Below are 26,799 nucleotides of genomic sequence, written 5' to 3'. Positions count from 1 at the left end.
AGGGAGGCACCCCCCTTCCCACAATGCAGGCCCCAGCTGGTGCTTGTTTAGCCTGCTGTCTAGCTGGAGCCACCTGGGTGGCCACCAGGCTGCTGGGAGGGCTCACCCCTGAGCTGGGTGTGCTGTGGAGCCCGTTACCCCCACCTCTGCCTTTGCTGGCTTTTGTTATCCCGTGCTGGGAACACAGGTGCCTGCCCACCCCGGAGGCTCTTCATATCACCAGCTCGCTGTGGCCGCTCCCTGATCCCGAGAGCGCATGTCCAGGATGCACTGTTATCTCGACGCCAGACACCTGCTTACATGGCACAGACAAGGTTTTGGAAATAATGTGAGGCATGAAGGTGAGGTGCTCTCAGGTGAGGGAGGTGGCATGTCCTGATGGGAAAGCCAGGCCTTCGGAGGCTGAACCCTTCCCAAAGCTCAGCAGACAACCCCAAGAGTGTCTTTCCCCTGGCCTGGGCGTCAATTTCACACTATTGCAAGTATGCACTTGGTCCTCACCTGCCTGGGCCATGGTTGGGGTGAACGGTGCCCCTCTGAGTGCAGTCAATGGGGAGGGGCTCATGGCCTGAGCTTGGCTTTCCAGGGTGGCCTGGCCACTGTGGGGCAGAGAGCACCGTCTGCCAGGGCCAGGGGTAGGCTGGCACTTTCTCCAGATTTCATGTTCATGCAAAGACACGGTCATTCCTTTCCACAGCACAGAGCTCAGAGCTGAAGCAGCCTCCAGACCTGCCATCATGGGTATTTGAGGACTTAAACGTCACTGTCAGCCTGTGACATTAATGTACCCCTAAGGCTAGATTCTGGGTTTCTCCAAAGAGACGAGAAAGACGATGAGAAAAAAGGAAGGAAGGGAGGGAGGAGGCTGGGGAGGAGGGATGGCTTCTAGTCCAGCTGGACACATCTGTCAACCCAGCCTGGGGGGTGGAGCTGGGGGGATCAAGCAGAATGTCCTGGAGGCCGTTGCGCTCTGTCTACTTGTGGGAGAGGACAGGAGAGAGAGATGCCGTGGTGAGACTGACCCTCGGGCCCATGGGCGGATGATGGCAAAGGTCCTGTGGCAGGTGTGGGAGAAGCAGGCTGCGGTCAGCTGCCCTGAAAGGCTTCAAATTCAGGCCAGATCTCTCTGGGAAAGAGGAAGCTGTGGGTTTGGGAGCTTCAGAGACAGGGGAGCAGGCCTGTCACTCACCCTCTTTTCCTTAAACGCTGTCACCCCCAGCAGTGCACCCTGCAGCCTACCTAACCCCTGTGCAGCTCCAGCTCCGTGTGTCCCCAGCGATGCACCCCACGCCCATGTCCCCCACTCCCTGTGATGCTCTCGCGCCTTCTGGAGCAGCCGTGGTACCAGCTGGAGGCTGTGGGAAAATTGAGGAGACAAAAGTGGGAACAGCAGGCCGTGGAGAGAGTGTCTAAACACAGGGACTATTTGGAGAGTGTCTTATTTTTGGTTCGAAATGGGCCCACCCGCTAGTATTGTACAAACGGCTCTGCTCGCTGGGCCAGGGCTGAGGCGGCTACGGGCCCATCCTTCACTGGTTGGCTTGGAGTAGCTCCTCGGACCTCAGTCTGCTCATCCGTGGGTGGTGGAGGTGGTGCAGACCCCATCCCACTGGGGACTGAGCCAGACGGCTTGTGAGGCAGTCAGCCGGTGCCTGGCCAGAGGGCGTCTGAAAGGCCTCTTGGCTGCAGGGGGGATCTGCTTTTGGGACAGCTCTTCAAAGCCATCTCAGAAGGGACAGCATCCGCCTGTCTGCTTCAACTCCCACTGATGACGTCCATGTGTCATTAGTGCCAATTAGAGGAGGGCAGCAGGCAGAGTGCTTGGCCTGGGGCGCAAGCTTGTGGGAGGGACAATTGAATTCCCCACCAGACAAATGTGATTACCCATGTTACTTGGACCCACCCCATTCAGGACCGGATCATAAATAGCCAGGTGGGACCGCAGAGCTCACCCCAGCCATGCAGGCCCCCAGTCGGTGGTGTCGCTGGGCCGGTCTCCCCTGCCCCAGCGTGCGGGAGGCGGCCTTCATGTACAGCACAGCAGTGGCCGTCTTCCTGGTCATCCTGGTGGCTGCACTGCAGGGCTCGGCTCCCCCTGAGAGCCCCTTCCTCTACCACATCCCCCTGGACCCCGAGGAGTCCCTGGAGCTCTCATGGAATGTCAGCTACCCCCAGGAGGCCATCTTCTTCCAGCTCCTGGTGAAGCAGCTCAAGGCTGGAGTCCTGTTTGGGATGTCCGACCGTGGCGAGCTTGAGAACGCAGACCTCGTGGTGCTCTGGACCGATGGGGACACTGCTTATTTTGCGGTGAGTCTCTCCTCCCTGCCAGCTCTCCAAACCCTTCCCGACCCAGCACCCCATCTGGCTGTCCTTCCATTTTTTTTTTTTTTTTTTTGAGATGGAGTCTCGCTCTGTCACTCAGGCTGGAGTGCAGTGGCCAGATCTCAGCTCACTGCAAGCTCCGCCTCCCGGGTTCACGCCATTCTCCTGCCTCAGCCTCCCGAGTAGCTGGGACTACAGGCACCCGCCACCTCGCCCGGCTAGTTTTTTGTATTTTTTAGTAGAGACGGGGTTTCACCGTGTTAGCCAGGATGGTCTTGATCTCCTGACCTCGTGATCCTCCCGTCTCAGCCTCCCAAAGTGCTGGGATTACAGGCTTGAGCCACCGCGCCTGGATCTGGCCGTCTTTCTACACTCACCCTCCTTAACCCAGAAAGTTTGTCTGCGCCTCTCAGTGTTTGAGCTGACTCTGCTCTGAGCCAAGTCTGCACCCCGAGCTTGGGCATCATGGGGATCTCAGTTTGAGGACAAAATAGGAAAGACATGTTTTCCATGGTCCTTGACTGCCCACCCCAAATCACGGGACCCAGCAATCCCAAGGAATGGAACTATACACAGAGGACACACACACCACACAAACTCGTGCCACTCCACACCCCACACGTGCGGGAGCACAGACCCCATGGCCCCCGGCCCTGTAAACAATGTCCCCAGAGCACACATGCCCACTGATGTGGGCCAGGTTGTGGCGCGTGGCCGGGCACAGCATGAGGCCTGTGCACCCATAGGATCCAGCCTGACCTACTGTGCTTGTACCCATGGACTGACTGAGCAGGTGCAGACACCCTGCCCCCACCCATAGGTGTCGAACAAGCCCCATAGGGCTCAGCCAAAACCGTCAGGATGGGCTCTTGACTCCTTTCTGCCCAAATTTACCTCCACTCTTGTTTCACAGGGTGGAGAAAAGGGAAGTTTCCCTTCAAACTGGAGAGGACTTTAGGCCCTTCCACAAGCCGCAGGGGATCCCCAAAGTGGGCAAGCCCACTGCCTGCCCCGGGTCCTGCTCCCGCCGTCCTTCCAATATGGGACTGGCCACCAGGGCTTATTTGTGGATGAAACCCAACTCTCTCCACAGAAACAGACAGAGGAGGGACAAAAAAGTTTTATTTCCAAAGTCAGGAGGTGCCAGCTTTATCTGGGAGAACAGAGCTGGAGCCAGGGAGCTGAGTCTGTGCAGATCGGCTGGCTCCAGCTCTGCGCCTTGATCTCACCATGGGACGGTGGGGCGGACAGTCCCTCTCTGCCTTTTTGGGTGTTGTGAGTTCATGAGGGCAGACGGTGGCCGCTGTTTCTAGAGCCGAGCTTGCCCCCTCCAATTCCCAAAACTCAGCCAGGAGGCATTAGCCTGTGTCACTAGTGAGGCTTAGGGCCACCCAGATAGGATAGGTGGAGCTGCTTGGGAAGGGCCCTGCTCTGACCCATGAGGCTGCACAGATTCCTGTGCACAAAGACTCTGTGGCTCAGGTTCCAGCCAAGAAAGACCTGGGACAGCCCTGATTCTGAGCCGTCAGCCGTCTGGAGGAGCAGCTGAACTCCATCGCTGACAGTTTGGAGTTCTTCGCAAGCCTCTGCCATGAGGCACCCTGAGTGCCAGAGTGTTTGCTCCTCCCTGGTGCAGCGTCCCCCTGCCTGCATTTCCCGGCTGCTAGGGAAGCCAGAGGAAGCCAGGTGACTTTGCCTTTCCGTGCACTGGCAAGGTTAATTTGCACAACAAATTCCTACGAAAACAAATGTCAGCCTTGTTATTCCTCCCTAAGCAATATGTTCAACTAATATCTTCTTGATTTCCAGCTGAAATATCACAGGAGAACTTTCTGCCTCTGTTTAAAATGAGTCTCTCGGCAAGCCAGCCATGTCCCCGGCAGGGTGGCACTGTGTGGCTTTTTTCTCTAGGGAAAGTTTTGCAAAATCTTTTGCAGATTTCTTTTTTCTCAAGGAAATGAAGAAAAGATGTTTTACCCCTGAATGTCAGATTAAAAAGAAACACAACCCAAAGTCCTTAAGGCCAAGGGCCCGAGGCTGTCTTGGGGTTTCCATGGGAAAGACCAGGCAGGGCAGGGAAGCAGCTTTGTTTGGACGATTCTGGTGGGTTCTGGGTGGCTGGGGTGGTCTCTAGTTTTCTGGTTCCTGGCCCTAGGGTGATTTGGGGCTGGGGCAATATTGGCCTGGGGTGTGAGAGTCAGATGGATGAAGTGGCTAGGGGTATGGGCTTGGGGTGGGTCGGAAGGTTAGGAATATGATTCTCACACACATGTGGATGTTGGAGGGCAAGACAGGTGTAAACAACTCTGGTTATCTGTTTGAGCCTGCAATCAATTAATAGATGCCAAATAGACAAACATGGAATCTAAGAACGGCCCTTCTTGAGTACGAAGGGCAGCCTGCTTGTCGGGGAAGGTTCCTCACTATCTCTCAGTAGATCTCCCCGGTGGTCTTCTTCCCTGTGACCTGGCCTGAGGCCACCATGTCCCTGCCCCTTAGGGCCCAGTGCAAAGGGAGCAGCCGGGGACGGGGAGGGCAGAGGTCACCGATCCAGATCCCAGGAAGCATCCTGGGAGAATGCAGCAGGTCCGATGCCTCCCTGGGCCTCAGCTTACCTTCTCCAAGCAGGGCTGGGACTAAGGTGAGGGGAGCAATGCCTAGGCTGCAGGGTTTAAAGTGGTGCTTCAGGCTGGGTGTGGTGGCTCATGCCTGTAATTCCAGCACTTTGGGAGGACAAAGCAGGAGGATCGCTTGAGGCCAGGAGCTCAGGACCAGCCCAGGCAACATAATGAGACCCTACCTCAAAAAAAAAAAAATCCAAAATTATATGTATTTATAAAGTAGTAAAGCAGTGCTTGTTCTCAGGGTTGTGCCAGTGCAGGGTGGGCACCTGCTATCAATCACCACCTTAGATGTGGCGCCCTGGTTTCTCTCTCCCTTCCTGTTCATGTCCCACCCTGTTCCCAACTTTCCCCTTTCTGAGGCTCCACAACTCTCCCGCCTGCATGAATATGGGCAGCATGGGTCTGAGGCATTGTTCCCAGTCCTGATGAGGTGTTGGGAGTCTAGCCTAAGGTATCTTCTTAAGAAGCTCAGTGTCCCGCCCTCCAGGCCTGGGAATCCCCATGGCTAACAGAGCCTGTGACCTGCTGGCAAGAGAGAGCCCTGGTTCCTGGCTGCAGAGGAGGTGAGCACTGTCAGGGCTCAACTCCACTGCCTCCAAGCAGAAATGGACATAGAAGGTGTGAGTGAAGCCCCAAGCCCAGGCAGAACCCTCAGATCCACAGGGACTGAGGCCCAGCAGCCCCAGCTCAGCTGGCAATGAATGCAGAGCTCTGCCGGGGAATGCCCTCTTCCCTTGTGGATTGGCCCGGCTGGGCTCCTTCATGCCTGGAGCCCAGTGCTTGTCTCTGCAGGACGCCTGGAGTGACCAGAAGGGGCAGATCCACCTGGATCCCCAGCAGGACTACCAGCTGCTGCAGGTGGAGAGGACGCCAGAAGGCCTGGCCCTGCTTTTCAAGAGGCCCTTTGGCACCTGCGACCCCAAGGATTACCTCATCGAGGTAAGGGGTGGCTGTGAGCACCCAGGAGGGCGTGGGCTGCGTGTACCATGCTGCCATCCTGTGCCAATGGCATAGTACCTTTCCTGTCCCTGGTAAGTCTGGGGCCTGGCCAGCTATGACAGAGGAAAACCAAGGAGGATGGCCCAGAGGCAGTGGTGGGGTCAAGGTGCTTAGGATGGCCCAGCTCTGCTATCGCTCCTGAGCCCTCAAAGCAGCAGCTCTTTGCTGACACGTAGCTGACATGGTTTCTAGATGCGGGGCTTGCGCTGAAGCCTCTCCCATTGGACTACACCTTGCTCCTGGATGTCTGTCTCCTCCTGGTCCTATTAACCATCAGGTGGAATTCGGGAACCCAGGAGACCTGGCTTTCCATCCCAGCCCTGTCACCAGCTCGCTGTGAGGCTCGGGATAGCTCCCCTCCTCCTTTGGACCTCACTTTGCCCATCTGTAAAACAGGGATGGGAACTAGATGATTTGTACGGCCTGACCAGCTCCGTCTGGGAGTTCATGGGAGCCACAAAACATTGCAAAAACCACAGGCTTCTTATGCTGCTCTGAGAGTCCCCCCCGCCCCACCTCTTAGGGAAAGCAATCCACCTTGTCCTTGAAGACAAAACCCTTTTAACTCTAGCACACCTGACATCTTTTTGTCTTGTGTAAGTAATCCTTTGGTGTGGCAGTGGCCTGGGGCGGCAGCTAGTGCCAGGTCTTCATCTATGGGGTTAGCTGAGTGACCACACGGGAGGCCAGTACCATTGAAAGATTGATTGCATTTCCTGAGAGAAGGTGCACCTGTGCCGTGCAGGCCCACCTGCGGAGCCCTGGTTTTGGTCAGGAGGCAGATGCGGGAGCCAGTGGAGAGCCCAGGCTTGAGGCTTTCTTGGGGTTTCCATGGGAAAGGCCAGGCAGGGCAGTTGCTTCATTTGGACAATTCTGGAGGGTTCTGGGTGGCTGGAGTGGTCTCTAGTTCCCTGGTTCCTGGTCCTAGGGTGATTTAGGGCTGGGGCAATATTGGCCTGGGGTATGAGAGTCAGGTGGAGGAGGTGGCTAGGGATATGGGATTGGGATGGGTTGGAGGGTTAGGGATAGGATTCTCACACACGTGTGAATGTTGGAGGGAAAGACAGGTGTAAACAACTCTGGCCATCTGTTTGAGCCTGTAATCAATTAATAGATGCCAAATAGACAAATATGGAATCTAAGGAAACAGAACAGCTGGCTGTTTGCCAGATGAGGAAACTAAGGCCCAGAGGTGGGGAGTGGACGTACCCAGGAGCTGGGGGTGTGCTGGGGCAGACCTGGGGCCGGAAAAGGTGTTCTTCCAGGAGGCTGCTGAACCCTTACCCTGCTTCCCAGTGGATGAGGCAAGGGTGAGCAGAGAACCCTCCGGAAGCACCTCACAGGGAAGGCCAGTGCCTGTGTGTGTTCAGCCCAGAGGCTCCAGGCCAGGTATAGGGGCCTCTGCCTGGAGCTCTGGGCGTCCTCTGCACGGGGTGACCCACCAGCTTTCCACAAACTCAAAGAGCAAATTAGCCACCCACACGGGTCTGCACCTGTGGTGCCCAGAAAGCTACGAAAGGCACTTTCCACACCTGATCCCCGTTTCCACTCACGATAGCATTTAAGGAAGCCAGCCCCGTGTCTTGCCTCCTGAGTCTGCCTGTGGCCTCCAGCACCACGTAGACCCACGGAGCTTTCTGTGGCTTCTTGGTTCCCCTCCTGCCAAGCTGGTGGTGACTACACAACACGGCGCGGCTCTGCGGCTCAGTGTGACCGTCAGCAAGCCCCAGGGTGGTTCCTTCCTTTCATAGACAGCACTGAATCCTCAGGCTGGGCTGCTGAACTGACCAATGATCCCCCACACCCAGTCCCCCGTTACCTTGGGGTCGGTGGAGGGAACAAATGTCCTGGCCACACTGGCTCATGGCGGGCCCAGTCGTCACTGCTTAAACGGATGTTAGGTGAGTGCAGGTGGAATGTGTTTAGAAAAGTATTGGATGGTTGGTGCAAATAGGGGATCCTGGGGGTCATCAGCCTGGGATTTAGTCCCAGCTAGTGCTATGCAAGCCTCAAGGGTCCCTTATTCACAGAGATGAGAGCCAGGTGTGTCATCTGGTAGATGTGGGTGGGCAGGGATGTGGCATCCCCTCAGGAGCCCAACTCTGGGGGCTCTGAATGGGTGACCAACTGAGCCCCGTCTTGGCTACAGGACGGCACAGTCCACTTGGTCTACGGGATCCTGGAGGAGCCATTCCGGTCACTGGAGGCCATCAACAGCTCAGGCCTGCGGACGGGGCTACAGAGGGTGCAGCTCCTGAAGCCCAATATCACCTTCCCGGCCACGCCCTCAGACACGTACACCATGGATATCCACGCTCCCGATATCCAGATCCCCAACCAGGTGACCACGTACTGGTGCTACATCCACGAGCTTCCCGAGGGCTTCCCTCGGCACCACATTGTCAAGGTACGTGCGGGTTCAGGACCCAGGTCCTCGCCCAGCCCTGCCTTCCTCCTGGGCCTGGGTTGTCCCTGACCCTGGAGAGCTGTCCTCTTATCACCGGAACCTCAGGCACCTGCCTGAGGTCCTGCAGGATCAGCAAGTAGTCTCGGCTTCCCTGTCACTCTGCTCACTCCCCCACCCTCAAAGGGCCTCTGAGCTCCCACTTCCCTGCCTGGACCAAAGCAACCAACATCTTGACTTCTGCATCTTCTGCAGGAACTGCTGTCTGTCTGCCAGGCCACCTTCTCCTTCATGAAAAAGCAGCTTAAGTCAGAATTCACTTGCTCTCGAACACCCGCCCGGGGAAGGCAGAATAGCAAAGGCCATAGCTGTCGAGTGTCCACTATGCCCCTGGCTCTGGGGGAGGGGCGAGGTGATCCCTCCTTCAGCACAAGAGCCCCCAGTTTCCAGCAGGGGAAGTAGGCCCAGGGAGGTTATGTGAGTGTCCAGAGTCACACAGCAGGAAGGTGCATGGCCTTGAAGGTGCGCTCTGGGCCCGGGCTGTAACCTCAGGGCTGCCCTGCCTCCCACTGAGGCTGCAGGATCCGGCCTGGCCATGGCCCCATATGCATGAGGACGGCTGCGTCCCGTCCCGGCCTTGGCAGGAAATGGCCTGTAAAAACCTCATTTCCTTCACTCTGGAGCTCTCTATGGGATTTCTTTCTGGGCTGATGGCTCCACCCTCACGGCTCTGAGCCCCAGAAGTGCCCCTGAAATTGCTTCGATCATCCCCCCATTTTACAGATGGGCAGACAGACACCTATGGAGGAGAGCTGCTGGGGAGGGGAGGGTGGGCGGCCGGTTCCCGGGCTCAGGGGGCTGCCTCCTCACAGTACGAGCCCATCATCACCAAGGGCAACGAGGCCCTCGTGCACCACATGGAAATCTTCCAGTGCGCCCCCGAGATGGACAACGTCCCCCACTTCAACGGGCCCTGTGACTCCAAGATGAAACCTGACCGCCTCAACTACTGCCGCCACGTGCTGGCTGCCTGGGCCCTGGGTGCCAAGGTGCGTGCCCCGCGACCCCAGCATGGTGTCTCCTGCCTGGGCCCCTGGCATCCCCACACCTCTGTTTCCCCAGCTTCACTGTCTCAGAGGCCCCAAGAAGGGGCTCCTAAGGGGACTCACGAGGCCACCAGAAGGGCCAGGCCTGAGATGGCCCCCTCGCCTCTGTGATGTCTGAAATGCCACCTGCTTCCAGCCTTTTTTAATTTTCCACAGAAACGTGAGTGCCCCAGGACCTCATGCCCTCAGCAGGTCCTGATTCTGTTTCCCAACTGGGTTTTGTGCACAGAGTGGTCCCAGGGCTGGCTGGTGGGATGGGGCCAGTGTTGAGGCCTCCACAGGCTGAGACAATGGGGGTCTTGCCAGCTCTTGCACCCATCCAGAGAAGGGGTTTTGGGGGAAGTCAGGAGGAAGCGTCGCTCTAATCCTGCTATGCCCCCTCCTCCACCCCTGAGGCTCAGGCCCCAACAGTTGACTGGGTTTGTCCCTGCCCGGACCTGGGACCCTTTCAGGACACACCCGTCTGTCTGACACCCTGCCCCACACAGGCATTTTACTACCCGGAGGAAGCCGGCATTGCCTTCGGGGGCCCTGGGTCCTCCAGATACGTCCGCCTGGAAGTTCACTACCACAACCCGCTGGTGATAGAAGGTAGGGGGCTCTGATGCCATCCTCCCCCTAGGGCTCAGCTGTGTTGAGCCAGTGAGAAAATTCTACCCTTTGTCTGCCCAGCATGGCGCCCCTGCTGTGCAGCTCCTCTTGGCACGAGGCCCTTGCGTCTGCCTCATCCGCTCTCCATCTTCCATGGCTGTGGTGGGCTCCCAGGGACGGGACCTCGAGGGGCTCACTCCTCACAGCACTGCCAGGGCCCAGCAGTGGCCCCGCACCTCCCTCCTTGTCCCTGTAATACTGGTGGCCATCGGCGCAGCACTGTCCATCCCAGGGGAAAGGACAAGGAGAATTTTCATAAGGGAAACTGCCAGATGCCAAGTTCCAAATAGAGGGAGCGGTGTGTGCCTAAACAGGAAGGTGGTAAAGCAGGACATATTCCAGGACACAGGGGTTCCGGCCTGGCCGGAGTGCAGGGATGGGAAGGGGAGCTGGGGGCAGCTACTGTTGGATCACCCATGCTGAGGGTCAGCCCTCAGCATGGCAAGGCCAGGTGATGCTGTCTCAGAAACTGAAAAAAATACTTCCCTCTCTCTGTTGTACTAGCATCTTCCACCATATACAGACACACACGCACACACACGCACACGCACACACGCATGCACACACGCATGCACACACGTGCGTGCACACGCACGCACACCCGCACGCACATGCACACACACGTATGCACATGCACACACGTACACATACGCACCCACAAGCACACACACACACTTTTCCTCTCTCTCTGAATGGTGCTTCTTATTTTCATTTGTGCAAGGGGCAGAAGTGGCCTAAGAGATAGGTGCTAGGCTGTGTCTTACCACCTCAGGGAGGCCAGGTGGATGACCTCACCCTCTGCCTGTTCTCCCACCTGCCACAGCTATTGTGAAGCTGGGAAAGGCTCACGCACAGAACTTGCTGTGGGCACGGGGCTGTGCTCAGCGAACAGTCGCCTGTGGTTTTTTTTCCTGGCTGCATAAGTAATACCTTCCGCCACTGTTGGAGTTATCTCCACATGCACAGAGAAGGGTATAAGTCAGCTTGGGCCTTAGCATGATACAGGATTTATTGCTCATTTAAACCCTGAAAGCAAATGGATTTTTGAAAACTCCTTAAGCATCAGGGAAGTCTGTCTTTTCATGATTATCTGGCTGTATTTATGGATCCTTTGCCAAATATAAGGACGCTCCTGTCACTTCACCAATCTTGAGATGGGCTGCTTTTCTATAAATATCAAAATCCCACAATTATTTCATGATTTAATCCCCATCTGAATTTTAACCAATTGCAACACCCTTTTTATTATTATCCTCTGATGTAATCAGCCCGGAGATACAGGAGCCGTTTGAGTTTGGATGGTGTAGGGGTGTCGAGGGAAGAAGGCAGAGGCAAGAGGAGTTGTTTCGGCCTCACCTTAAAGGAAGCAAGCAGGGAGATGGTTGGGACCCCTGAAAATGCCCTGCACCCCTAGTCCACAGCCCTGGATTTGAATCCCAGCTTGGCCGCTTCCCAGCCCTGTGGTCCTGAGCGGAGTCTTCAGTTCAGGCTCCATCCTCAGTTTCTTCATCTGTAAAATAGGGCTGATGATCCTTACCGTGCAAAGCTCCCATGAAGGGGATAGGTTATGCTTAGAGCATTTCTGGCACCCAGGGAGGATGTTAGTATCTGTACCACCCTCTTAGTTTGTTTGATCAGAAAGAGCAATGCATGTACACTGGTGAGAAGATGGAGAGCAGAAAAGCATGAAGATGATGAAAGCACTCACGAGCTCCCGGCTCCCGGTTTTGAAGTCGGCACTGGTCACCCAGCTGCGTGTCTGTCCTAACTGCTTTTCTGGCCCATTAATGTTTTTCTTGTGACCAGAATTTTATACCTTTTTTTTCTTTTTTAAAGTCTTCATCAGAAGCCTTGTCCCTGTGAATTAAAACCCCTTGTCAATTTCACACTCCTTGCCGCCTGACATCCCTTTCCTATACGTAACCCAGGGGGCGGAGTCTCCTGCTGCACAGCCCCTCCTGACCACCCCGCCATGTCCACCATACATCCGGGGGCATGGGGCCATGGCCAGGCCTTTAGATCCTCCCCCAACCATGAACCCAGCCTGTATTCTGAGCCTGACTGCTGATTCACTAGGCATGGAGTTTCAGGAACGGCGGGGCTACCTGGATGATGCCTGGTTCTGAGGATGTTCCAGTGGGTGCCAGCATCCCTGAACCTGTTTTTTTGTTTTTTGTTTTGAGATGAAATTTCACTTTGTCACCCAGGCTGGAGTGCAATGGCACGATCTCCGTTTACTGCAACCTCCGCCTCCCAGATTCAAGCGATTCTCCTGCCTCAGCCTCCCGAGTAGCTGGGATTATAGGTGCGTGCCACCACACCTGGCTAATTTTTGGATTTTTAGTAGAGACAGGGTTTCACCATGTTGGTCAGGCTGGTCTTGAACTCCCGAACTCAGGTGATCCACCCACCTCGGCCTCCCAAAGTGCTGGGATTACAGGTGTGAGCCACAGTGCCCGGCCCCCTGGACCTCTGACCATCAGTTTCATGTGACCGCTGGGAGGCTGGCCCAGGGAGCTTCAGGGACTCTCCAGTTAGCAAAGTGCAAGGAGAACCAACAAGCGTGGCCACACCATAATCAGAAGACACAGTTTCCGTGACTGGAAGAAGCACCATGTTATTCCTTTGGAAGAGGCCCTTGACTCTGGGCTGAGGCCCAGAAAGGGACAGCAAGTCATCTGAGAGCACACAGCACGCCGTTGACCAAGCGGGACCCGGGGCCGTGCATGAAGCGGGGCTAGACCTGCAACTCTGACCCTCCTCCTGGGGGGCCAGATTCTCATTCAAATTGTTCCTGAGAGGTCAGCTTGGTAGGTGGATTCCCTGGGTCTGCAGGACATAAATCAAAGTAGTAAAAGCGGGGGCTGCAGGGAGGATGAGCTCCTGGAATGCTGCTTGTTAACGTCAACACAGAGATACACTCACACTTGCCCAGCTTTGACACAGGACCAGGGCTCTTCTGTGCCAGCGGCAGATGGGAGTTCCACGCCCTCTTCTTCACCCAGACCACACCCTGCAGGTTGTCACCGTCCTGCAGGCTGATTTCCAGCTTAGGTTCCTTTGAACATGGAAGAAGAACATCGAAGCACTTACGAAACAATCTGAGCACAGAATCCAAGTTGTTTATGAGTTTCCATTTAGCAGCAGCATCTCACCTGCACCTGATTCCATGGAGGCTTGAAGTGGCTCACCTTGATCACATCTTTCCATAGCATTCAACTAGTTTTCATAGAAACAATAGCTCTTTCTTCCCAGTGAGTGTAACCTGTTTGCGTTAATTGATCTTGTGAGGTGCCTGGCATCCACAGGCGTGGAAACAAAGACAGCCAGCTCTTGGTCTGCCTAGCAGGCGGGAGCAGATGGGGGGTGACCAGCCCTGCCTCCTGGCTGAGGGTGGCTGGGGTCATAGGGACAATCTGTCGGCAGGGGGAGGTGAGAGGGCCTCCACTCGCCGCTCACCTCCATCCATCCCACCTTCTCCCAGGACGGCGCGACTCCTCAGGCATCCGCTTGTACTACACAGACAAGCTGCGGCGCTTCAATGCGGGGATCATGGAGCTGGGACTGGTGTACACGCCAGTGATGGCTATTCCGCCGCGGGAGACTGCCTTCGTCCTCACTGGCTACTGCACAGACAAGTGTACCCAGTTGGTGAGTGGGGTTGGGCCCGGCGCCACACCCTGTCTTCCCACGTCCCCCAGTGGAGGCCTGTCAGGTGGTGGCCCAGGAAGGGTGGCAGGCACAGCTTTGGTTCCCCTGACCCTGAATCCCTCGGCGGTTCTCGCTCTCTTCTATATGCAAGGGTGCCTTCCTGCTGAGAGGCCATTTGTGTGTGTGCACCTCCCTCTCCAGCAATAACCATGGCTCCCACTAGTCCACACCCACGTGCCAGGCTTCCACGCGCTGCATTTTAAAATATGCCTTCATTATGTAAGCAGCACACACGTGCACTTGCCACTCAAAAGCGCAGGCACTGCAGCTAAAGAGAATGTTCCCCTCATCCGCTGCCGCCTCTCCCTGAGATATCCACTTATTGGCTCTTTGTGTGCCTCCAGATCTTTCTCCTGTGTATTTCAGGAAGCCCTTGCAGGTGTTAGAAACCTTTTGAGTTTTTTTAAAAAAGTTGTATTGAATAGTTTACGAATTTTTCAACAAATGGAGGCATTTTTCTGGTGATTTGCCTTTTTATTGCTGCATAGTATTTCACAGGATGGGATTTTCACCATGTACCTCACCAGGGCAGGACTAGGTGAGGCAGTGAAGTGCCAGGTACAGGATCTCAGGGAGACTGTCAGGGAGACTGAGAAGCCTCAGTCTCCCCATCTGTGAAATGGGTACAACACGTACTTTGCAGGTCATTGTGAGAAGTAAAGCTACCTCACAGGAGGAAATGTTTGTAACATATACACAAACTATGAAATAACATCCGTCATATAAGAAGAACTCCTAGAAACCGACAGTAAGAAAAACAAACCACCTACTGGAAAAACCGAGCACAGGGATGAACAGAAAACAGGAACAAATGGCCAAGAGGGAGAGGAAGAGAACCTCAAGTCCACAAACAGAAAATTCAAGTTAAACAACACTGACATGTCTTCATGAGCTTGTCCTCAGGGCTGTGCATGCTGGGTGGAGGCACAGGTTGGCACTTAGACTCTGGTACCAACAGCAGGTCCTGTCCTTGGCTTCTGGCGAGATCAGGGAGTGACTACTAAAATCCCCTCCTCCTTGCCTTATCTTGGTCCAAGCCTGTGCTGAACCGTCTCCCTATCAATCAGTGTCTAGGCTGTTCTCAACTTTTCACCAATAGAAAGAAAGCTTCCCGGAAATCCTTGTCCATGCTGGAAACTGTTTTCCCATGTAGATTTCTAGATGTGAAATTGCTGCTCAGAAATCTGAGCGTTCCCTTGAATCAATCTTGCAAAATGCCTCTCAGAAAGCCCATCTGCTGCTTCCTCCCACACACAGGATGAGAGGGTGCCTGGTTTTACTGACCCATTGGATTTTTAATATTGTAAATATTTTCTGGCCTGGTGCAGTGGCTCACACCTGTAATCCCAGCACTTTGGGAGGCCAAGGCGGGCCAATCACGAGGTCAGGAGATCAAGATCATCCTGACTAACACGGTGAAACCCCGTCTCTACTAAAAATGCAAAAAAATTAGCCATGCGTGGTGGTGGGTCCCTGTAGTCCCAGCTACTCGGGAGGCTGAGGCAGGAGAATGGCGTGAACCTGGGAGGCAGAGCTTGCAGTGAGCCGAACCGAGATCACAGCATTGCACGCCAGCCTAGGAGACAGTGAGACTCCGTCTCAAAAAAAAAAAAAAAAAAATATATATATATATATATATACACACACACATATATACAGACACACACACACATACACACACACACATATTTGGGAGGAAGACATGTCAGTGTTGTTTAACTTGAATTTTCTGTTTGTGGACTTGAGGATCTCTTCCTCTCCCTCTTGGCCATTTGTTCCTATTTTCTATTCATCCCTGTGCTCGGTTTTTCCAGTAGGTGGTTTGTTTTTCTTACTGTCGGTTTCTAGGAGTTCTTATATGACGGATGTTATTTCATAGTTTGTGTATATGTTACAAACATTTCCTCCTGTGAGGTAGCTTTACTTCTCACAGTGACCTGCAAAGTAAGTGTTGATGTACCCATTTCACAGATGGGGAGACTGAGGCTTGCTGGGATCACACTGCCAGCAGTCACGCAGAGTGAAGATTCAAATACCGGTCTGTTTGACTTTGAAAGTTGTGGCCGTGACAGCAGATTGCATTGTAATGAGGTTTATAGTGGATTTTCCTTCCCAGTAAATGGGTCGATTGGGATCTGTTCTTCATGTGGGTGAGCCCCCAGAGCATTCTAGTCTTCCAAGCAAAGGTTCCTCGAGGCTGAAGGGAGACGGAGCTCTCGGCCAGCACGGTACCCATCGTCTCCGGCAGGAAATCAGCTCTTTTTGTCCCAGACGGGGGTGGACACTCTCTCCCACTTCCCTAAAGCCCCCACTGGTGAAGCGTGGGTCCATGTAAAAGGCACCTTGGCCAGGGCTCATGGGGAAGAGCGGCTTCCGGCCAGGCAGCACTCACTACCCCTTGCAGGGCCTTGGGGCCGTTGATCCCGCTGACCGCTGACCATGAGAACGTCTCTCTCCAGCCTCAGGAATGCAGACCCGCCTCCCCTTGCCAGAGTCCTCCACTACCTTAAGTGACAGAATGAGAATGATCAGTCTTGTCTCTCATTTAGCAGATAAAAGAGGGGCACAAATTCTGCAGCCAAAATCTGGCCTAGTCTAGATGTCCCAGTGAAATAGACAGGCCAAGACGAGAGTGCTGCTTTGGACCAGAGTGCCCAAAAGAGCATATCCTCCCTCTACCTGGCCGACACCCAGCATCTCTGGGCCAGGGTCGGCTTCTGGGGGCCAAAGGGTCACTGGGACCCTTTGGGCTCCCAGGCCTGGCACACAATGGCCCCTCAAGCCATTGCAAGGGACACAAAGCTATAGGCAATGGCAAGGTCAAGGGCGGCTGCTGCTTGGGAGTGAGAGAGAAGGAGCGAAAGTGAGTCGTAAAAAGCTTGGTCATCTGGGGCCTTCAGGGACGGGGCTGTCAGGACCTTGAGCTCTGGGACCTGCTGACCGTATGAATAAGCTGGGCAGAGCCTGGCAGTGGGTGGGCAAGAGGACAACTGACTCACTAAGAAAATGCTCGATTTCAGGAAACACGTTTTCTTTTCTTTTTTATTTTTATTATTTTTTTGTCGTCGTTGTTTTGGGATGGAGTTTCACTCCTGTTGCCCAGGCTGGAGTGCAATGGCACCGTCTCAGCTTACTGCAACCTCTGCCTCCCGGGTTCAAGTGATTCTCCTTGTCAGCCTCCTGAGTAGCTGGGATTACAGGCATGTGCCACCATGCCCAGCCAATTTTTGTATTTTTTTTTTTTTTTTTGAGACAGAGTCTCGCTCTGTCGCCCAGGCTGGAGTGCAGTGGCTGGATCTCAGCTCACTGCAAGCTCTGCCTCAGCCTCCTGAGTAGCTGGGACTACAGGCGCCCGCCACCTCGCCCGGCTAGTTTTTCGTATTTTTTTTAGTAGAGACGGGGTTTCACTGTGTTATTAGCCAGGATGGTCTCGATCTCTTGACCTCGTGATCTGCCCGTCTCGGCCTCCCAAAGTGTTGGGATTACAGGCTTGAGCCACCGCTCCCGGTCCAATTTTTGTATTTTTAGTAGAGGCAGGGTTTTACCATGTTGGTCAGGCTATTCTCAAACACCTTATCTCAAATGATCCATGTGCCTCAGCCTCCCAAAGTGCTGGGAGTACAGGCGTGACCCACCATGCCCGGCATGGAAACACATTTTCTATCTAAAAAAAGTTAGCATTAGGTTGGAGAAAACTTTCATTCTCTGGAAGATTCTCTCAGGCCCCAGTGATGGCATGAGACCTCTTGGCGTGAGGGCTGCCATCTTTTCTGTGAGGCCGGCCTGTAGCCTCAGAGTGTCCAGCTGCAGCACCCCATGGTCACATCCATCTTGGTCCCGGATGACCACCTTCCAGTTGTAGCCACAGCTCCCAGCTGTAGCACAGGGTGATGATGAGCACGGGAGAACGCAGCCTTGGCTGCTTTGAAGCTGAAAGGAAGCCACACCACAGGGCAGCTGAAGGGCCTGCCCGGCCCAGAATGTAGGGGACCTGCCGAGTACCGCCTTCTGCCACTTGCTTTTCCCCGGACGGCAAGCCCTTGAGCACAGAGGCCATGCGCTGCTCAGCTTAGTGGCTTTGCCTCACACTGTCCACAAGGGGTTTGCCTTAAAGGCCTGTTGACTGAGTGAAGATGAACGTGTCAGGCTTCGAGGGCTCAGGAGAGGACGAAGGACTTGGAAAGAAAGTCGCTCCTGAGCGGGACTGGGGGCTGCTTCTTTGGGAGCCGGGGGCTGTTGCGGCCACCTCGCTCTTCCCCGTGAGGTTTCTGATGGTGGCTCTAACCTGGCCAGGGAGAAAGACCTGGAAAATGCAAGTGTCCAGGAAAGCAAACTGCCCAGGGTGGCTGCTCCCTGCTGGGTTCTGGCCATGGACAGGAGGGTCCCTTCGGAGGTCAGGCCCTGATGCTGCAGCCCCCCGACCCCACAGGCACTGCCTCCCTCCGGGATCCACATCTTCGCCTCTCAGCTCCACACACACCTGACTGGGAGAAAGGTGGTCACGGTGCTGGCCCGGGACGGCCGGGAGTGGGAGATCGTGAATCAGGACAATCACTACAGCCCTCACTTCCAGGTAGAAGCCTGTGCCCCACCCCCGCCCCGCCCCGACGCCCCGCCCCGACGCCCCGCCCCGACGCCCCGCCCCGACGCCCCGCCCCGACGCCCCGCCCCCACGCCCCGCCCCCACGCCCCGCCCCCACGCCCCGCCCCCACGCCCCGCCCCCACGCCCCGCCCCACGCCCCGCCCCCACGCCCCGCCCCCACGCCCCGCCCCCACGCCCCGCCCCCACGCCCCGCCCCCACGCCACCTGCTGAGCCTACTGTCTCCTGATACCATAGGGATGGCCCCAGGCTGGCTTCTTTCTCCTGGGCCAGCCCCCCACCATGTGGCCTGTGCTCCCTGCTTGGGTGTCTGATTGTAGAGAGGGCCTCTGGCACGTGGCAGATGGTGGTGGGATTCGGGAGACCCTAGCAGCCCTCTGGTCACATCCGTCTTGGTCTTGGATAACCACCTTCTGGTTTGAATCTAACGCCCTCCCTGGCCAGAAGCCACACTTAGCCGGCCCTGGCTTCCACTGTAGAGGCTGGGGCAAAACGGACACCCCCAGAGATCAGGGAGGCCTGAGGGAGGACACAGTGGCCGGGGGTCTGGTCTGCAGCTCTCTGAGATCTCCTCTCCCCCAACCCCTCGGCTCTGCTTGCCCCAGGAGATCCGCATGTTGAAGAAGATGGTGTCGGTCCATCGGGTGAGTGCCCAGCAGGAAGGCAGTCCCAGTCGCCGCCACCAGCTGGGATGGCTGGGAGGGCTGGGGGTGCCCCCAGACGGAGAGGGACAGAGAAAGTGATGGGGGGAGGGGAGAGCCGTCCAGGGCAGGGGGAGGGTGCCTGTGGGTGGCTCAGGGTTGGGTTGCCTCATGAGGAGACTCACTTGGGAGTTCATGGAGGGACATCGGAAGTGGGGGAGCAGACAGGACACTCCCAGGGGACGCGTATCCTCAGCCTGACGGGCCGACCACAAACCCGAGAGCGTTTGGAGGAGATGAGGGCACTAAGGCAGGCAGTGGAGCCCTGATCCCACAGAATGCCAAGCTCAGGCCTCAGTGGGGACTTGCCCAAGTTCCTTGAGATGTGTCATGACCCACCCACCTGCACCCCCACTGGCCTGGACCCTGTTGTGACCCACTGGGTCACAGGAGCTGATGGTTTATAACTTCCCGGGGACACTCAGCCTGTGACCTTTGCGCATGAATCTGCTGGGCTCCTTGTAGTGGATGACAGGGACTGTACCCCAGAGGTGGCGTGGTCCCATAGGGGCGGGGCCTCGCGTGCCTGCCAACACCAGGTCATGTTGGCTTTTCCTCAGGGAGATGTGCTCATCACGTCCTGCACGTACAACACGGAAGACCGGGAGCTGGCCACAGTGGTAAGTCACCCCTGCTTCCCCTTTCACCTGCCCAGGGGAGAGTGTTTCAGCCTGGGCTGTCTGAGGAAGGAGGACAGGTCTTGACTCCTCACTTAGGACATGGGCTCATCCCCTCAATAAGCCAGTCGTTCTCAGCACCTGCTCCCTGAACCCGCAGTGGCAGCATCACCAGGGAGCTTGGGATAAATGCAACCTGCTGGGTACCACCCCAGGCCCACTGAGTCAGAGACATGGGCGGTGGCACTGGGAAATCCATGTTTTAACAAGCTCCCAGGGGATGTTGACCCCTGCTCAAGGTTGAGAAGCACTCACACCAAGAAACTTCTCAGCACCCGGGGCTGGTGTGGGGAGAAGCTGTAGGACAAGAGGTTGACCTCTGCCCCGTGGAGCTCCAGGTACACCGGGGAGACGGGCCTGGAGCACCTGCTGCTAACAACAAGCAAAATTATAAAAAAGAAACTTTCAAAACCAGGTTGAGGAGCCAGAGGTGCAGGGACCTGGGAGGGCCTCGTCAGAGATGTGGCTGTCACATGGAGCCCAGGGGAGAGGGGAGGAGGTGGAGGAAGGCTCCATGCAGGGGCTGTGTGTGGGAAGGCCCAGAGGACCAAGAACATTCTCAGGATGGAAAGGAGAGGAGGAGAGGGTGGAGACATGGGGAGGGGTCAGGCACTGTGAGCGTCAGCTGAGGATGCATTTTGGTTGGACTGCAGACAGTTCAAGGAGAATCTGCACTGGGGAGATCTGTTTTGAAGGCTGGGTGTGCAGGCAGCACCAGGACACGGGCAGCCACGTGATGCACCATGCAGCAGGGCTGGTTCCGTGACCCAAAGGGGGTGCTGTTCACAATTACCTGGGTCCCGGGCACAAACCAGGGCTGTCCTGGCACACGGGCCGCCCTGCCAGTGGATCCATGCCAGCTGCCTCGGTATCCATGGTGGGCTCCAATAATTATCCTGTGAATGGTGTGGCTCAGAGTGCAGCAGACCTGGGTTACAGCTACCCGGACACCCCTCAGTGCCAGGAACTCGGGTCCATGTCACAGCCCTATTCTTTGTGTTTTAATCCAATGTGGATTCACCTGATATTTCCTGAGCCCAGACTGCCATGGTTTTCTTCTTTTTATTTTTATTTTTTCTGAGACAGAGTCTCGCTCTGTTGCCCAGGCTGGAGTGCAGTGGCACGATCTCAGCTCACTGCACCCTCCACCTCCCTGCAACCTCCACCTCCCGGGTTCAAGCGATTCTCCTGCCTCAGCCTCCCAAATAGCTGGGACTACACGCCACCACACCCGGCTAATTTTTGTATTTTTAGTAGAGACGGATTTTCACCATGTTGGCCAGGCTGGTCTCGAACTCCTGACCTTGTGATCCACCGCCCCCCCTCAGCCTCCCAAAGTGCTGGGATTACAGGTGTGCGCCACCGTGTCCAGCCTATTTGTTTCTTTGTAAACAGCTTTACTGAGATGTAATTCACATGCCATACCATTCACTCATTTAAAGTGTGCAATTGTATGGTTTTTTGTAAATTCACAGATCCATGCAACCCATCGTCGTGGTAAATTTTAGAACATTTTCATCACCCCCAAAGGAAACCCCATATCCCTTAAGCAGCCGGTCCTCATTCCCGTCCCCGCTCAGCCTGGCAACTGATCTATTTTCTGTCTCTGTGGACTTTCCTATTCTGGACACTTCATGTGAATAGAGCCACACAATACGTGGCCTTTCGTGTCTGGCTTTTTTCATAGCATGATGACTTCGAGGTTTCTCAATGTTTTAGCGTGGGTCAGTACCTCATTCCTTTTCACGGATGAGTAACATCCCATTGTATGGAGGGACCACGGTTTGAGTCTCCATTCATCCACTGATGGGCATCTGCGTGGTCTCTGCCTCTCATTTAGTTTTCACACCAGTCTCCAAGGTAGGAGTGTTTGTATTTCTCATATATATATATAATGTATGTATGTATGTATATATATTTTGAGACAGAGTCTCGCTCTGTTGCCCAGGCTGGCATGCAGTGGTGCGATCTCAGCTCACTGCAACCTCCGCCTCCCAGGTTCAAGTGATTCTCTGCCTCAGCCTCCCAAGTAGCTGGGATTATAGGCGCGCACCACCACACCCAGCTAATTTTTGTATTTTTAGTAGAGACGGGGTTTCACCCTGTTGGCCAGGCTGGTCTTGAGCTCCTCATGTAATCCCTCATGCTGGGATTACAGGCATGAGTCACAGCACCCAGCCAGTGTTTGTATTTTCACAGGTGAGACATAAAGGCTCAGAGAGGGCAGGCACTTGACCAAAGTCACACAGCTGATAGATGGCTGAGCTGGGATTTGACCCAGGGCCTTGTGCCTCACGGTTCTTACCACACCCTTCCTGTCTCCCTTGGATTTCAGGTGACAATCGCCCTAGGTCCCTGATCACAGATTCAGGGTTGGGGGGTGGGAGAGCTTTGCCAGTCCTTTATTCTCTCTAGAGGAGGCGCTCAGTATATCACGGCAGTGGCTGATGTCGGGCGCTGGCCACAGCTCAGCACTGCTCTAATAACTCATCCTAACCACACCAAGCCTTGCTGAGACCTCTGAGCAGATCCCACCAGGAGACACAGTGAGGTCCAGCCACTCAGGCCACACAGCGAACAGGAGGCAGGGCTGGTATGGGGGCAGGTGCTAACCCCAACTGTGCCACCTGTCGGCTGAGCACCTGTGCAGTGACTGAGTGAGCTCGCAGACACAGGGCTCTGCGAGTGGAGCACCCCAGGCAGGACCCCAGCATCGCCCCATTCTGCAGGCACAGCGCCAGGGTCAGGGATGGGAGGGTCCTGCTGGGTATCCAGCCAGGAGACTGCATATTCCCTGCCCAACCTGGCTTCATGGCGGCAGAACCGATGCCACGTCCCCGGGCATTTAGGGCTGCCAGCCGTGGTGAGCACCACTGACATCTCAGATGCCCGTTCTTCAGGTCGAGGCCCTCGGTGCCAGTGTCCCAGCGGGCAGTTCTGTGGCGTCCCTGGCCCATGCCCTCCTCTTGGCGGTGGCTACATCACAGCACCAGGCGGGATCAAAGGGGAGGGCAGCTTCCCAGGTGGATCTGAGCTTCTCATGCTCTGACAGCTCCTCACCTGCTGATCCAAGAGACAGCGGCCTTTGAAATTCGATTTCCTTCCCCAGGTGAAAGAGGAGAACAGATCCTGCACAGGGTTGGACTCAGTTCCCTTTTGATGTCTGCGGCGGCGGAGGGTGGGGAGGGACGGGAACTCACACAGGAGGCCTATCTGCCCAATCTGACGCGGGCGGGATGGATGAGAAAAGCTGGTAAAGGAGGATTCCGGCCCAGAGAACAATGCTGGCAAAGCCCCGTCCTGGCCAACAGGCGCCAGGTTTGGTCTCTGGGCAGAACTGCCCCATGCTCTTTGTCTGCATGGGAGGAGGGGGCGGCAGCTGGTGTAAGCGCCACACCGAGCTTTTCCCAGTCCCTTTGTTCTGCCATAGAGCGACGATTGCCTTTCTTCCCCACTAGCCAGATGAAATCCCCAGGCCCACAGCAGCTTCACAAACAGCGGGGAGCCTGGACGAGCAAGGGTGGCCAGGGCGTCATGTCCTGGCCCCTGACCTGCTGGGATCTGAGCTGCTGCCGGTGGAGCTTTGCTCTCTCCAGCCCCAGCTCATCCAAGCTGCCAGCGTTCTTCTTCCTCCCATGGCTAAGACTCCACGGTCACCAGCTCCAAGAGTAGCAACCCAGCTAGGGGCTTAAAGTTGGCAGTGGGGACTCAGAGGGTGCCTGCCCTGCCCCTCCCATGCGATGGCAGGCCGTAGGGTTGCCCTGAGAGGCTGGAGGTTGTTGCGACCTCTAGTCACGGTCCTGTCTTCCAGAGTCCCTGCTCCCCTCAGAGCTGCATTCAAGAAATGACTGGTGGACGGCGTGGGGCTGCAGTGGAAAGGGCCTCCCTTGCAGTGCTTGGCTCCAGGCTCTCGCTGGAGGTCATGGGGACAGCTTCCAGACAACGGCCGGGAGGCTGGGTCCACTCAGGCTGTGCCACCAATGCTGTGGCCACCATGGGGCGTCCCCTTGCCTGCTCTGAGACTCAGTTTCTGTACCCATAAAATGGGCACAGTAACACCCCATCTGCTTGTCCCGTTTCATTTTTCTTCACAGCATCATCGGCACCTGAGAGGAATGTCCTGGTTAACTCACTCGCTGCCTGTTTCTCCTGCCAATGGTGGCAATTCCGTGAGGGCAGGGACTTAGTTCCCCAAAGCATGCCTGACATGGTGCAGTGAACAGACAAGTGGACGCAGTGAACACGTGGATGGGGCGAAAGCTGCTGGACGGCAACGTCTGTGTGGCACGGCCCAGGGCTGACGGGTCTTCTCCAACTTGCAGGGCGGCTTTGGGATCCTGGAGGAGATGTGTGTCAACTATGTGCACTACTACCCCCAGACGCAGCTGGAGCTCTGCAAGAGTGCTGTGAACGCCGGCTTCCTGCAGAAGTACTTCCACCTCATCAACAGGTGAGGGCTCCCTGCACAAGCTCCTTGCCCCCAGGGAGCCCCGACACAGAACCTCTGGGCCTGTCAGGCAGCTGGGCAGATTGGAGGAGTCCAGGCTAAGTTCTAGGAGCCTGTGGCGGCATCACTCACCCCTCCCCTCACTCATTTCCTACTGAGTCTGGATTTGGCTTGAGAGCCTCCTCAACCCAGCCCGGAGCACCCACCCGCCAAGGTGCCAGGAGAGGTGAAGCCGTTGCTGGTGAAGGCAGTATCTGGGACGGCCTGGTGGAGGCAGCGGGGCTAGGGAGGAGGCGGCAGGAGGGTCTCCCCAGGGACAGGACTTGACCTGCAGGGAGGTGTCGCTGGTGCCCACTGGGGTCCTTGCCCATCGGCTGCTCCCCAGCCTGGCTGTTCCTTGTCCCCACCAGGTTCAACAATGAGGAGGTCTGCACCTGCCCTCAGGCGTCCGTGTCTCAGCAGTTCGCCTCTGTTCCCTGGAACTCCTTCAACCGCGAAGTACTGAAGGCCCTGTATGCCTTCGCGCCCATCTCCATGCACTGCAACAAGTCCTCAGCTGTCCGCTTCCCGGTGCGCTGCCACGGGTGTGGGTGGGGCACGCAGTCGGGCAGGCCTCATGGGGGATCCCAGTGAGGGGTGATGGGCCTGCACTCCAAACTGCTGGCAAAAGCACTGGCACAAGATAATTAGAGCAAGTGCCAGGTGGTGACACACAGGCCTAGACAGACAGCCAGCAGAGAGAGGAGAGAGAGAGACAGAGAGGCCAGGAAGGGAGGGCAGCCACCCTTTCCGGGTGATACCTCCACACCGGTGCCAAATGCCAGTGGTGTGAGCAGGGCGCGCTAACCTGCCCCCTGCACCTTTACATAAAGCGCTGGGGAGGGGAAGGTGAGAAACGAACCAGTCTGCAGCTGCGAGCTGGTTTTTTTCTTCTTGTCTGAGACCCACTGGCATTCGAAGGCATCTAATGTAGCCCGAGCCCAGCGGGCTGCGGTCAGGAGCCCAGGGCCTATGCGGAGTTAGTCGCCTACGGTGCCGCAGCCTGGAGATCCAGGAAGATGCTTCCCGGAAGCATGTGGCAGCTGGATTAATTGCTAAGTCAAACGTCCTCAGCACCAAGGGAAGGAAGGGCTAATACTGGCTTCCCGAGAACAGTCTGGGGCAGACGTCTGATGGGGTTGAAAACTTGGCATTTGATGCAGCCTTGAGGGAAAGAGATGGTTAAAAAATATCAGAGCCTGCAGCCAGGGGCTCTGGTTGCTACATTAGGGTGAATGATTCAATTGGGTGCGGACGGAGGCAGGGAGACGCCTGGATGACTCCCAGGTTCCTGACTAGGTGAATGGGAAGCCAGGGGAGGGGGCATTTACTGAGGTGAGGACCCCCAAAAGCAACTTGGGGGAGAAGAGTGAGTTCAGTTTGGGACAAGCTGAGTTTGAGGGCAAGAACCCAAGAGGTGGCTGGGAAGTGGCTGGGGAAGCAGCCACCCATCTTGCCCCTCCAGCCTCAGTTTATCTCCTACTCCCTTCCTTGCAGGGTGAATGGAATCTGCAGCCCCTGCCCAAGGTCATCTCCACGCTGGAAGAACCCACCCCACATTGCCCCACCAGCCAGGGCCGAAGCCCTGCCGGCCCCACCATTATCAGCATTGGTGGGGGCAAAGGCTGAGGGGGGCCTGCTCCTCCGTGCTGTCCCTGTGGGCTCACACTGGCACTGTGCACCCTACTCTGCGAGGATCCCCATGGAACAGCCCTGCATGCCCAAGATGAAGGGGCCAGACCATGCCCCTGCCTGAGACCTTGGTCCAATCCAGCCTTCTTCCCCCAGGGTCCCCTGCATGGCTGAGAGGGTGTGGGTGCCCTGTTGACCTACCCCTGACCGAGTGGGCCACGACCTCGTCCATTTAAACCGGCTTACTCAGTGCAGGGACAGCCTGCACAGTGGTCCAGGTTCCAGCCCTCCGCCAGCCCTGTTTCGCCTCACTGGGTGTGGCCAGGCTCCTGGGACATGCGCCATGCTGGACCGGGGTGCAGAATCACCCCGAACGCCCCCGCCCCCGCCGCTCCCGCAGAAAGTGATCGGTGTCGGTGTGCGGCGGGTGCGGGTGCTGCTTCAACATTTCACTGCGGAGTGGCTAGTGTTTCACCGTGGGCGGCTTCCCTGCGACGGAGGCAGGACCAGGCACTTAGCTAGTTAGAGACTCGCTTGGGAAATTGCTCCATTGCCGAGTAAATAGATATTTTCGCCCACCTAAAGGGAAGCCCTGACAACAGCTATCACCGAAAGGCGAGGCGGCGGGGATCCAGCGGGGCTTCTGGGCGCCGCTTCCACGGGGGGGCGGAGTTATTAGCACCAGCTTGCTTCTCTGGAGGCGGGGCCGGCGCTGAACAGACCGGGGTGGAGTCAGGGCTGTGCTTCCCTTGTGGTTCTGCCACTCAGTGGGGAGTGCTTTGGGTGGGCCATTGCACGTTCCTGACCCTCACTTTTCTCATCTGTAAAACGGGGCTGAGGCCGTGCGGGCTAATGAGCCAATAAAGCTCACACTTGGGCTAGCA

General features: G+C 56.3%; 1 protein-coding gene and 1 long non-coding RNA gene across 8 annotated transcripts; one reads left to right on the top strand and one right to left on the bottom strand.

Moving 5' to 3' along the window:
* Positions 1–931: 931 nt before the first annotated feature.
* On the top strand, positions 932–26,799 carry DBH (dopamine beta-hydroxylase). 7 transcript variants are annotated; one of them, XM_077964969.1, is made up of 13 exons: positions 966–1,011; positions 1,913–2,307; positions 5,739–5,885; positions 8,095–8,352; positions 9,222–9,398; positions 9,944–10,046; positions 13,591–13,757; positions 18,247–18,390; positions 19,025–19,063; positions 19,681–19,740; positions 24,120–24,247; positions 24,655–24,814; positions 25,781–26,799. In XM_077964969.1, the coding sequence occupies exons 2-13, from the start codon at positions 1,960–1,962 to the stop codon at positions 25,910–25,912; spliced, it is 1,863 nt and encodes a 620-aa protein (XP_077821095.1). In that variant the 5' UTR covers positions 966–1,011; positions 1,913–1,959; the 3' UTR covers positions 25,913–26,799.
* Positions 22,179–24,817, bottom strand: LOC114672699 (uncharacterized). Its single transcript, XR_003723096.2, has 2 exons — positions 24,679–24,817; positions 22,179–24,134 (listed from the first exon to the last, which is right to left on the bottom strand). It is a non-coding gene; the product is annotated as an uncharacterized LOC114672699 (long non-coding RNA).

The sequence above is a fragment of the Macaca mulatta genome, chromosome 15 (genome assembly GCF_049350105.2).
Source record: "Macaca mulatta isolate MMU2019108-1 chromosome 15, T2T-MMU8v2.0, whole genome shotgun sequence".
NCBI lineage: Eukaryota > Metazoa > Chordata > Mammalia > Primates > Cercopithecidae > Macaca > Macaca mulatta.
The sequence above is the reverse complement of the archived record's forward strand: the minus strand, read 5'-3'. Positions and strand labels throughout refer to the sequence as shown.